The 12647-nt window shown below is 44.7% G+C and overlaps 1 protein-coding gene across 1 annotated transcript in view; it reads right to left on the bottom strand.

Moving 5' to 3' along the window:
- LOC311244824 (uncharacterized protein) overlaps window positions 1–12647 on the bottom strand; it is a 152994-nt gene that overhangs the window by 44359 nt on the left and 95988 nt on the right. Inside the window, exon 21 of the mRNA XM_084334507.1 lies at window positions 11315–11558. Coding sequence (XP_084190633.1) covers window positions 11315–11558 — 244 coding nt within the window. The remainder of the gene's footprint in view (window positions 1–11314; window positions 11559–12647) is intronic.

Genomic DNA, 12647 nt, shown 5'->3' with positions numbered 1-12647 from the left:
GAGAGAGAGAGAGGGGGTGGGGGAGAGAGGGGGGGGAGAGAAAGAGAGAGAGAGAGAGAGAGATGAGAGAGAGAGAGAGAGAGAGAGAGGGGGGGGGGGGAGAGAGAGGGGGGGAGAGAGAGGGGGGGGAGATAGAGGGAGGGGGAGAGAGAGGGAGGGGGAGAGAGAGAGAGAGAGTGAGAGAGAGAGAGGGAGAGAGGGAGGGAGGGAGGGAGGGAGGGAGGGAGAGAGAGAGAGAGAGAGCGTGCAGGGCTGGAGCAGATTCTGCAGTTGCCATAGTAACAGACCGGCTGGGGCATGCAGGGGGCACGGGGGGGGGGGGGTGCTACTGGTATTACCAGGGGCCACGTCTGAACCAGGGCTGGGCGATACGGCCTCTAAATGATATTGCGATATTTTTTTGGCCATATCACGATACACGATATATATATCGCGATATTTTGACATTTCCTCTAAACCACTTAAAAATGCTTGATTTTTTTTTTTTTTTATCCTCTCTTTCTCCGATTTTTCTCTGTTTTCTCCCCGTCCCCAATTTAGTCGTTGTGCCAATTCCCCCCCTCCCCTACCTGGTTGTTGTGCGCATGTTCTCCTACTGGTCGGTACAAGGGAACCCTGAAGTCATCCGCATGCTTCCTCCGACACGCGCGGCGACAGCCAGTGACTCTTTTTTCACCTGGCAGCGAGGGCTCTCATTGGTGAAGTGTAACGCGTGGGAGGTCACGCTGCCTTCCTCAAGTCCTGCTCCGCTGAGCAGGCGCCCAGACCTGACCTGTAGTCGTCGCTGTCCACAACGCCAGATTCCCACCCATGACTTGCCCTCCCCCTAACCCAGCCAAACGGGTTAGTATAGCGATCAGCCCAAGCCCCAAGCAATGCTGACTCCGGGAGTCGAGACCGCAGCCTCTTGCATTGGTGACGAGCGCAATCTCCGCTACGCCACCTGACCGCTAAAAATGCTTGATTTAACCCTTTGATAAAGCCACGCCAATATGATGATTATAATAGTCCCTGCAGCATTATGTTTGCATTAAACCATGAAGATGCTTTCAAAAATAATTTAATGAAAATGTACTAACAGTAGTCTACTGACACACTAATTAATTAAATTTTTTAATAAAATGTTTTACATCTAAGACAATTTATATAAAAACTCTTGGGTGCCTAAGACTTTTGCACAGTAGGCCTACTGTGTTTTCTATCCACTTTAGCCAAACACACACACATGCACACATATATACACACTACTGTGAGAAAATAATAATCACACACAAAGGGATAATGGCTTATAGCAGACTTAATAATTTTAGAATATTTCCCATAATAATGAAATTAAATGTTTATGTCATCAACGATCCAGTTAGTATTTATAGTGTAATGTTTGGCTACTTTAAATCATTGAACATAGAGAGAGAGAGTGAGAGAGAGAGATCGCGCAAAAGAGCCTTCCTCACTAATGGAACTGGTGTCGTGCAGGAGTCACTCCGCTTTGAGCGTTTTCCAGGGTTAGCGGCTAATGGCTAACGTTAGTTAGCTTAGCCTAGTTATGGGATAACTTAGTTAGCTTAGCAGCTAACATTATTAGCCCGTTGCTCGCGTCAATTCAATTGCTTGTCGTTGAAGGTCCGCACTGGTCTGTGTCTATGAAAATGAGAGGAAAGCTCTGCGCAAAAGCAAGTCTCATGTCAGCTTAGGAACTGACGTGACAACATTATACTCGATGTTTCACGATATAGTAACTTACTACATCTCATGTAGAACAAGCCGCGATACGTCGAGTATACTCCATATATCGCCCAGCCCTAGTCTGAACCCACCTGCTGCGCCAAGACCCACCTCACCAGGGCCCTCATTCATCAACCTGACTTGCGCACAGATTTGTGCTTAACCTGTGCGTACGATCATTTCTAAGCAAAGAGTGGGATTCATCAATTTCAACTTGAACTTGACTCTGTGCTTATATTTACGCACAGCTCGGACCACACTTAGCTGACGCCCAGTGGTAGAATATATTATTACAACAAGGAAATGAGCTTCTGCGCATAATAACACTGGCATGTTCTGTATGAACCGTAATTCATTATAGTTCATTGTAAAATAGCAACAGTAGTGTAATTATGGTCAAAACCCTATAAATAGCATTTGGAATAATAGATCTTTCTCTCAGAATGAATGCAGCATGGTTTATATAGCGTTATCGGAATATACGGGGTGTAGGCTACTGACTGACTGCGCTCCGCGTAGCTTGATTGATTGATTGATTGAAAAGTTTATTAACAGATTGCAGAATGGGTACAGTACAGTACAGCTCAGTACATACAATTGTTAAGGGGATGCAGACCAGAGAAAGACTTTCGTCTTGTTTACATCAGGGTCCCCCATTTTCAATTCATCATAAATCATAAAGCTCAACTCGTTATTATTTTGCGCACAGACCGCAGAAACACGGGAACGTTTTGATTATATTTAAAAGGCTTTACGTTAAACGAAACAAGTGGAATTTCGAAGCTGTAAGCAGAATACAAGTCATATGAACACCCACAATATAGTGTTCTTCCCCCTTTTTACTGTATAAGAAAGAATAGAAAACGCATTGCAATGACACCAGATAGTGGACAGACTATGTATATGATGGGATTCAAGTTCGCGTTTATGTTGATCATAGGCATGCTGTCAGAGTATGATATCTTAATCAAACATTCTAGAACATTTGTCGTCACAGATCATGTCCTAATAGAACATAGGCTATGGCATGGTCCATCGTGATATTGTGTGGACTGTTATTAATGTACCGGTACCACCCATTGTGACAACAGCCTTGTGAGTCCCGCACACAAACATGATGGAATTCAAGTTCATGTATTGAAAGGCAGGCTACATCATACATGCAGTGAGATTCATTGTTCTTGTATATGCTCTCGTATTATTGTTTATATAGGCTACCCAATACTGACATCAAAATAGATTGTAGTATGCCTCTAGAAATCATATGCAGCAGGTAGAAAATTGACGGGAGATCCATCGCGATTTGGAATAAAATTGAGGAGAACTTTAATCCCTGGGTATTAATCAAACAACACGGGAAAAGGCAGTCATATTCCAGCGCGGTCTTTATTAGTGTTTGCGCTGCCCAGGCAGCAATGGTTAATAGATATCATATCCGACATCACCTGTCTCATAACACGCTTCCCTCGGCTTAGTCCATTTTTCCACATTTCATGGGGGTATACCATTACCGTATATGGTTAATCGGGGCGGTTCTGGTATGCAAATACTTAAAACAGTGCACAAGCTCAAACGTAGGATCAAAGTCATATTCATCATGACAGGTGTGCGTAGAACCTGCGTACGCACGTGTGGTGAATCCCGATTTTCCTGTGCGTACACTGATTCTACATTCTGTGCTTACGTGTGAAAATAGAACATGTTCTACGTCCACGTTGATGAATGAGGGCCCAGGAGACACACTCTACCAGTGTTGTCATGATACTGGAATTTCGAACTTCGATACGATACCTTGAAAAGTATCGATATTCGATACCATTTTCGATACCACTGGGAAAAAGGTTCAATCTTACAAAAAAAGTTTTAAGTTTTGCTTTTGTTGCTGGTTGATTCTCCTCAGCTTCTCTCTGGTACTATGAGAGAAGATAAATATAACACTTTTAAAACCCTTTGTTTATCTTTAGATCACACATTTAAAAATAACTGTTCATCTCACTTCAATCATTTTTATTGCAGAACATGGTATTTTCTCAAGCTGACAGATGTCAACACTGTAATCTGTGTTGCATGTACCTGACAAACTGAACTGTTATTACAGTCATATTCCAACTTAACTGAATGCACACGTGTGTGTGTGGACTACTGTACTATTACAGGTATTGAAATGAACAATGCAACTTCCTTAGACAATTTTTTTTATGAATAATTAAATATCGATATTTCGGGAAATGAGTATTGAAACCGTTTTAAATATTCAGAATCGATATGTATCGATTTTTCGATATTTTTGACAACACTACACTCTACCAGGAGGAGACACTCTACCTCACCATCTAGGGACACACTGTCCTAAGAATACAGGCTTTATGTTGTTATTATTATTTATGATATATAGGCCGTCTCTGCCTGAGGGGAGGATTCTGAAGATAACATGTAAACTATGTACAGACTGTAATGTATGACAGATGTCATGCAAGTTAGGGTACAGAGGACTGTAAGGTATGACAGATGCCATGCCAGTTAGGGTACAGAGGACTGTAAGGTATGACAGATGCCATGCCAGTTAGGGTACAGAGGACTGTAAGGTATGACAGATGCCATGCCAGTTAGGGTACAGAGGACTGTAAGGTATGACAGATGTCATGCCAGCCTCACGGCCAGTACAGAGAGACTCAGAAGGAGATTCTATCCCCAGGCCATCAGGATGCTCAACGACAATGACTCTATGTAACAACAAAACATCAACTACACTCACAGCACACACATCCACATGTACTTAAGCATTACATCACGCGCAGGAGTGCGTTATGAGAATTAGAGCATGCCTATAGGGGTGGTCGTTAGGCCCGAGGCGCGGCCTATAGGAAGGCAACTTCTCTTTTTTTTCTTTTTTTACCTACTTTCTATAGAAGTATCTAAGAATGAAGTGAGCGTGTGGAATTAGTGATGCACGATATATCGGCCGATATGGCTGTTTTTTTTACACATCGGTATCAGTTCATCAAGATATGAACCGATATAAAAAATATATTGGTTTTGGCCTTAAATAGTTTCAAAATATCAGTCATTTCTGAAAATAAGTTACAAAAGTACAAAAAAAAATGCGTTTTGGAAAATAGCTCTTTATTTGATTATCATAAAAAAGTGTTTTCTATACAGAGATATCGACATCGGTAAATATCGGTATCGGCCAGAACAGCAATATTAATATCGGTTATCGGTATCGGCCACAATTTTCACATCGGTGCATCACTAATTGGAATCGGTTATGCTTAGAGTTTATCTTTAGAGCAGGGCGATGGACCACCAGCCCTGATTCCAAACTCTAAGCATAACCCACTTCGAAAGAGGGCCAAAGCATAACCAGTTCGAAACAAGGCGGACATTAATAACATTTTCAATCAATCAATCAATCATTCCAATAACGCACGCTCACTTCATTCTTAGATGCTTCTATAGAAAGTAGGTTCAAAAAAAATTTAAAAGAGAAGTTGCCTCCCTATAGGAGGCTAATTCTTTTCTTGAACCTACTTTCTTTAGAAGCATCTAAGAATGAAGTGAGCGTGCGTTATTGGAATGATTGATTGATTGATTGATTGAAAATTGTATTAATGTCCGCCTTGTTTCGAACTGGTTATGCTTACTCACTTTAGACGCTTTAAAGAGATGTGCACTACAACTCATACCTCATTGCACCTCACCCTAAGTTGTACCTCATCCCATTTCTGCATTGTACTGTATACTGTATTGTACTGTAACTCACTGTTACTCCTTTTTTTTTACTCTGTATTGTATATTGTACATAATGTATATTGACTGAACACTTTTTGTTTACGTACTTTTGACTTTCTATTTTATACTTTTTATCTTATTTTTATCTAGCACACTCCCAGGGGCTCATACAGGAAAAAGCATTTCATGGAAAAGTATTCTGTATTTTTTACTATGACAACTAATAAAGAAACTTGAAACATGAAACTTGAAGTTAGAGGGAGCTCCCGTAGCTCACCGCATATCTCGGCGCTATTTCTGCGTCGGGGAAAACCGTGCTCGTCACGGATCTGGGGGACACGAGTTCGATTCCCGGACCCGCCGTCATTTCTCAGAATGTCTTCCCCTGCTCTACATCCCATTTCAACCTGTTTCTGTCGGTCATGCTTGACCAGAAAAGCAATAAGCGCTAAAAAATAAAGTTAAAAAAAAAAAAAAAAAAACTTGAAGTTAGGGTCCAGAGGATTGTATCGTGTGACAGATTCCATCATGCCAGTTAGGTTTAGGGCTGTCCCCGACTAAGGATTTGGATGGTCGACCATGATTGGCCAACATTTGCCGTTAGTCGACTATCGGTCGCGGGTAAAAAAAAAGATTTTAATATTATTATTATTTATTTTTAATTTTTTTTATTTATCATTCCAATTGGGCTGTGGGGGATATTTGTCTATAGTCTAGTGTTCATTAGATGGGTGAAATCCTCTTTCAGTGCCTCTGTGCCTGTTTTCGTAGGCAGTTATCCTCTGGTATGCATGCCATTAGCGTTAGCCACGCTTCTAGGCCTCTTTTCTTTTGGAAAGAATGATAAAAAAATATATATATATATTATAATTTTTATTTTTTTGTATTCGACTAAGAGGTTGGCTAGTCGACTACGGCTCCTTTCGACCGATTAGTCGACTAATCGACTAATAGGGGTCAGCCCTAGTTAGGGTACAGAGGACTGTATCGTGTGACAGATGGCATCATGCCAGTTAGGGTACAGAGGACTGTATCGTGTGACAGATGGCATCATGCCAGTTAGGGTACAGAGGACTGTATCGTGTGACAGATGTCATCATGCCAGTTAGGGTACAGAGGACTGTATCGTGTGACAGATGTCATCATGCCAGTTAGGGTACAGAGGACTGTATCGTGTGACAGATGGCATCATGCCAGTTAGGGTACGGACCCTCATATTTCTATATTCTGAGTTCATTATGTGACACTGACATAATGTTGTATGAAAAAGACGAAATAGAGACGAAATAGCTTTGGGGCAAAGAAAAAAAAAGGAAACCCCTGAGGCAGTTTATCAACATCTAATAGTGTAGATTCAAACAGATCATCTCTACAGATCATCTACAGGTCATCTACAGATCATCTACAGATCATCTACAGGCCCAACCGGCTGTTTAACCTCGTTAACAAGCCAATGACACCAGGCTGGTGGAGAGCAGGCCTGGGTCTGAGAGTCTTTAAGTTAAGTCAATACGATAAAGGAGAGGGAGGTGCCTTATCTCAGAACACGAGGGATAATCCACACAGAGATACAGACCGGTCCTACACAACCGGTATCCACACAGAGATACTGTATAGAGACAGGAGGTGCAAATCCAGAGCCTGCAGAATAATGAAAGACCCTCACCACCCCAACAACAACAGCAGCCTGTTCTAGCAGCTGCGGTCGGGCAAGCGCCTACGCATACATGCAGCAAGAACAGAGAGACTCCGACTCAGCTTCTTCCCCTAGAGGCCATCAGAGAAATGAACACTGATCTCTCCACACACAACACACACACAACACACACACACACACAACACACACACAACACAACATTCTGCACTCGCTCACACACAAACGCACCATAGGTCACTTTAAACACACAAGAAAAGGACACTTTAAAGGAAGGGAAAAAGGACACTTTAAGAGAAAATAACTTGTTGTGATTGTTGCATAGTATAGTTAGTAACAGCAAGTATAGCATTAGGGACATAGAAGTAAAATTGCACCTTGTATATAGGAGTGTACATAGGATCCAGTGCCTTTAAGTGATTTATTAACATGTCTATTTATCATGTCTATTCTAGTTATCTTATTATTATTATTATTACTACTATTACTATTGTTTTATTGCACAATCGTAGCGGGCATGGCCAACCACATTTCACTGTATGGCCTGGTATGTATGTGATGAATAAACTGTTGACTTGACTTGACTATAGAGCGGTCCTACAGCACACAGCCTGTATCCTCACAGAGATACTGTATAATAATAATAATAATAATAATAATAATAATAATAACTTTATTTGTAGAGCACCTTTCATACAGAAACTGCAGCTCAAAGTGCTTCACAACAGAAAAAAGACGAGGCATAAAATGAGCACATAAAGTGCAGACATATAAAATCACAGTTTTTCACATTATAGGATCTAACATCCCAACAGGCCACCTTGTTTATTGTTTGATTCAGTTTTATATAGACAATAATAAAAAGAGTAAGATCAAATAGACAGAGTGAAATAGTGCAATAGTGGCAGTGCAATAAAATAGTAGAATAGAATAGATAAAATAATTGTTTTTACAGTGCAATAAAATAGTTCTGGATTACTGTTCAACAGTTCAACGTTGTCTTTACCTTCTCTGTTTGGTATCCACAGTTTAAAACCTGACAGTCTTGCCTCCTGTTTGATACCCACTTTGACCCTTCGAGCCTCCCACTCAGGGCAAACCTCCCTCTCAGGGCGCAGTTCCCTCTCTCAAGGCGCAGTTCCCTCTCTCAGGGTGCAGTTCCCTCTCTCAGGGTGCAGTTCCCTCTCTCAGGGTGCAGTTCCCTCTCTCAGGGTGCAGTTCCCTCTCTCAGGGCGCAGTTCCCTCTCTCAGGGTGCAGTTCTCTCTCTCAGGGTGCAGTTCCCTCTCTCAGGGCGCAGGTCCCTCTCTCAGGGCACAGTTCCCTCTCTCGGGGCGCAGTTCCCTCTCTCAGGGTGCAGTTCCCTCTCTCAGGGTGCAGTTCCCTCTCTCAGGGCGCAGTTCTCTCTCTCAGGGTGCAGGTCCCTCTCTCAGGGCACAGTTCCCTCTCTCAGGGTGCAGTTCCCTCTCTCAGGGTGCAGGTCCCTCTCTCAGGGTGCAGTTCTCTCTCTCAGGGCGCAGGTCCCTCTCTCAGGGTGCAGTTCCCTCTCTCAGGGTGCAGGTCCCTCTCTCAGGGTGCAGTTCCCTCTCTCAGGGCGCAGTTCCCTCTCTCAGGGCGCAGGTCCCTCTCTCAGGGTGCAGTTCCCTCTCTCAGGGTGCAGTTCCCTCTCTCAGGGCGCAGTTCCCTCTCTCAGGGCGCAGTTCTCTCTCTCAGGGCGCAGTTCTCTCTCTCAGGGCGCAGTTCTCTCTCTCAGGGCGCAGTTCTCTCTCTCAGGGTGCAGTTCCCTCTCTCAGGGTGCAGGTCCCTCTCTCAGGGTGCAGTTCCCTCTCTCAGGGTGCAGTTCCCTCTCTCAGGGCGCAGTTCCCTCTCTCAGGGTGCAGTTCCCTCTCTCAGGGCGCAGTTCTCTCTCTCAGGGCGCAGTTCTCTCTCTCAGGGCGCAGTTCTCTCTCTCAGGGCGCAGTTCCCTCTCTCGGGGTGCAGTTCCCTCTCTCAGGGCGCAGTTCCCTCCCTCTCAGGGTGCAGTTCCCTCTCTCAGGGTGCAGTTCCCTCTCTCAGGGTGCAGGTCCCTCTCTCAGGGTGCAGTTCTCTCTCTCAGGGCGCAGGTCCCTCTCTCAGGGCGCAATTCCCTCTCTCAGGGTGCAGTTCCCTCTCTCTCAGGGCGCAGTTCCCTCTCTCAGGGTGCAGTTCCCTCTCTCAGGGCGCAGTTCTAGGCCTGGGTCCTACACAGTTTTAAAGCCTGACAGTCTCTTGTTTGAGACCAGTATAGACTGGTCCTACACAGCCTATAGAAGACCCATGAGCTAAGCATGAAGGACCAGCTCAATAATGACATATCACACGGTATGTGTGTGTGTGTGTGTGTGTGGGGGGGGGGAGTGAGGGGTGGGGGGCAAAAGATCAACAGAAGATCAACCAGAGGCCACGGCAGAGCTGAGGTAACATCATCCAGGTCATTCATTAACCCATAACGTCATCCGCTCGCTCGCTGTGGCCTTCAGTAGAGACGAACAGAAAGCCGCCTCTCTCTCTCTCCGTCTCTCTCCGTCTCTCTCTCCCTCTCTCTCCCCGTCTCTCTCTCCGTCTCACACACACCGAGAGAGACATGGGAACCATTTAGTAGACAATCAACAATTACTTCAGGGTCATCTCCCGTCTTCTCCCCTTTCTCCATTATCTCACCCGCCGCTGACTACAGGATATCACCTGTTGGGAGTGTGTGTGTAGTACATGCGTCGTGTGCGTGTACATGCGTGTGCGTGTACATGTGTGTGTGTGTGTGTGTGTGTGGACCAGAACATAAGCCTCCAGCAGTACTGAGGCACACAAGGCTAATCTAATCATGCCCAAGAAAAGGGGGCTCTTAAAGGAACAGGTCAACTATATCCCTTTCACTGCCACACCGCCACCACCAAACGGTTAACCCTTTCACTGCGACGACAACACACAGGAGGTTAACCCTGTCACTGCCACACTATCAGTAAAGGGTTAACCTTCTGTAGTGTGGCAGTGAAAAGCGTTAAGGGATGTTCTTACCGTCTTCTCCAGAGTCGGACACGGAAGATAGATGCCGCTTTCCTCTCTGTGCGTTCAGTAGAAAGCTAATCCCGAAATGCAAGCTAGCCTATAGCTTAGCACAAATGAATGGAAGCGGATACGGACCGGCTAGCCTATAGCTTAGCACAAATGAATGGAAGCGGATGAGCTTGAAACTCCGGGAGAGGTGTTTTTGGCCAATGAGCTATAGGCTAGCCGGTCCGTATCCGCTTCCATTCATTTGTGCTAAGCTAATAGGCTAGCTTGCGGTCGGGATTAGCTTTCTACTGAACGCACAGAGAGGAGACTGGTATCTGTCTTCTTGTCCGACTCTGGAGGAGACAGTAAAAGTGCAACATTCCCGTGATGTTGACGTGTTCCTTTAACCCTTTCACTGCCACACTACCACCAAACGGTTAACCCTTTCACTGCGACGACAACACACAGAAGGTTAACCTGTTCACTGCCACGACACGACAAAGTGGTAACCCTTTCACTACCACACTACACAGAAGGTTATAACCCTTTCACTACCACACTACAGACAGGTTAACCGTAGTGTAGTGTGGTGGTAGTGAAAGGTTAATAACCTTCTGTAGTGTGGTGGTAGTGAAAGGGTTATAAAAGGGTTATTTCACGCCGAGGACCAGACCGGCTCCGTGACTCGTCTGTCCGGGGGATCCCCCCGTTAAGCGGACCGCGTCGCCGGTGGTGCCGTATCTAGTGACTAAAAATGCAATAATAGAATCAGGAGCTATGGACACGACAAACAAACAACACCACCGGTCGAAACATGGTAAATTTTTACAACCAGTATACCTGCAGGTAAACAACTTTGTGTGTTGATTCATTGTTTTCTAAAAAGAAAAAAATCTAATACTGATTATGGAATATGTATTTATGGTTGGAGAAGAATTGTGATATCTGACTTGTGAATATCGAGTGAGCTTTGATTCACTTGTTTTGTTTGTTGTGATGTTTTCTTGTGAGTACTTTTGTGGTTTTATATTTTTATTTAACTTTTTTTTGTGTTTATATTTTTTATGTTTGGACCCCAGGAGGAGTAGTCTCACTTTGGTGTAGACTAATGGGGATCCACAATAAAACAATAATAAGAAATATAAATGGGTGTTAAAAACTAAACCAAAAAAACAAGAGCTTCCTGTAGAGACTGTGTAGCTTCCTGTAGAGACTGTAGAGCTTCCTGTAGAGACTGTAGAGCTTCCTGTAGAGACTGTGTAGCTTCCTGTAGAGACTGTAGACCTTCCTGTAGAGACTGTGTAGCTTCCTGTAGAGACTGTAGACCTTCCTGTAGAGACTGTGTAGCTTCCTGTAGAGACTGTAGACCTTCCTGTGTAGAGACTGTGTAGCTTCCTGTAGAGACTGTGTAGCTTCCTGTAGAGACTGTAGAGCTTCCTGTAGAGACTGTAGAGCTTCCTGTAGAGACTGTAGAGCTTCCTGTAGAGACTGTGTAGCTTCCTGTAGAGACTGTAGAGCTTCCTGTAGAGACTGTGTAGCTTCCTGTAGAGACTGTGGAGCTTCCTGTAGAGACTGTAGAGCTTCCTGTAGAGACTGTAGAGCTTCCTGTAGAGACTGTAGAGCTTCCTGTAGAGACTGTAGAGCTTCCTGTAGAGACTGTAGAGCTTCCTGTAGAGACTGTAGAGCTTCCTGTAGAGACTGTGGCCCCCAGACCCACACTTGGAGAATAGCGTCCCCTTCTAGGGGCGACAGTGGATCGGGAGGTAGAGCAGTCGTCTGGCAATCTGGAGGTTCCCGGTTCGATTCCCGCTCCTCCCAGGCAGCTACAGCGTGTCGATGTGTCCTTGAGCAAGACACTTCACCCCTAACTGCTCCCGATGAGCAGGTTGGCACCTTGCGTGGTCGCCTCCGCCGTCGGTGTGTGAACGTGTGAGTGAATGGGTAAAATGTTTGGATAAAAGCTGCTATATAAAAAAGCAGCCGTTTACCATCTACCCTTCCTGCTGACTTGTTGTACAAAACTTGTATACGCTTTAGATAAAAAGCGTTGAGCTAAACGACTCAATTTAAATGTACGTACTGTATGTAACCACATCGGAAGAGCAGAACACGACCGTTGTTGATATAGGTGGCATCTCACACACGCACGCACGCACGCACAAATGCCCACACACACACACACACACACACACACACACACACACACAATAAACAGCTGCTATTGTAGTGAGGGGGGGGGGCGGACTGGGACAATTGCATCACCTGCATCAGTAATAAAGCTGATCCTCCTGATGGAGGGAGAGAGGGGAGAGAAAGAGAGAGAGAGAGAGAGAGAGAGAGAGAGAGAGAGAGAGAGAGAGAGAGAGAGAGAGAGAGAGAGAGAGAGAGAGAGAGAGAGAGAGAGAGAGAGAGAGAGAGGGAATGCTTTCTTAAAGTACTTATAGACTAGTAATGCAGGCATGATAGTAACCCACTTGGCACCCTCCATCATATGTCTCTACACAGACACAATATTATCATATGAGA

The sequence above is a fragment of the Notolepis coatsorum genome (assembly GCF_963971535.1).
Source record: "Notolepis coatsorum genome assembly, chromosome: 18".
Taxonomy (NCBI): Eukaryota; Metazoa; Chordata; class Actinopteri; order Aulopiformes; family Paralepididae; genus Notolepis; species Notolepis coatsorum.
This window is presented reverse-complemented; position numbering and strand designations above follow the sequence as displayed.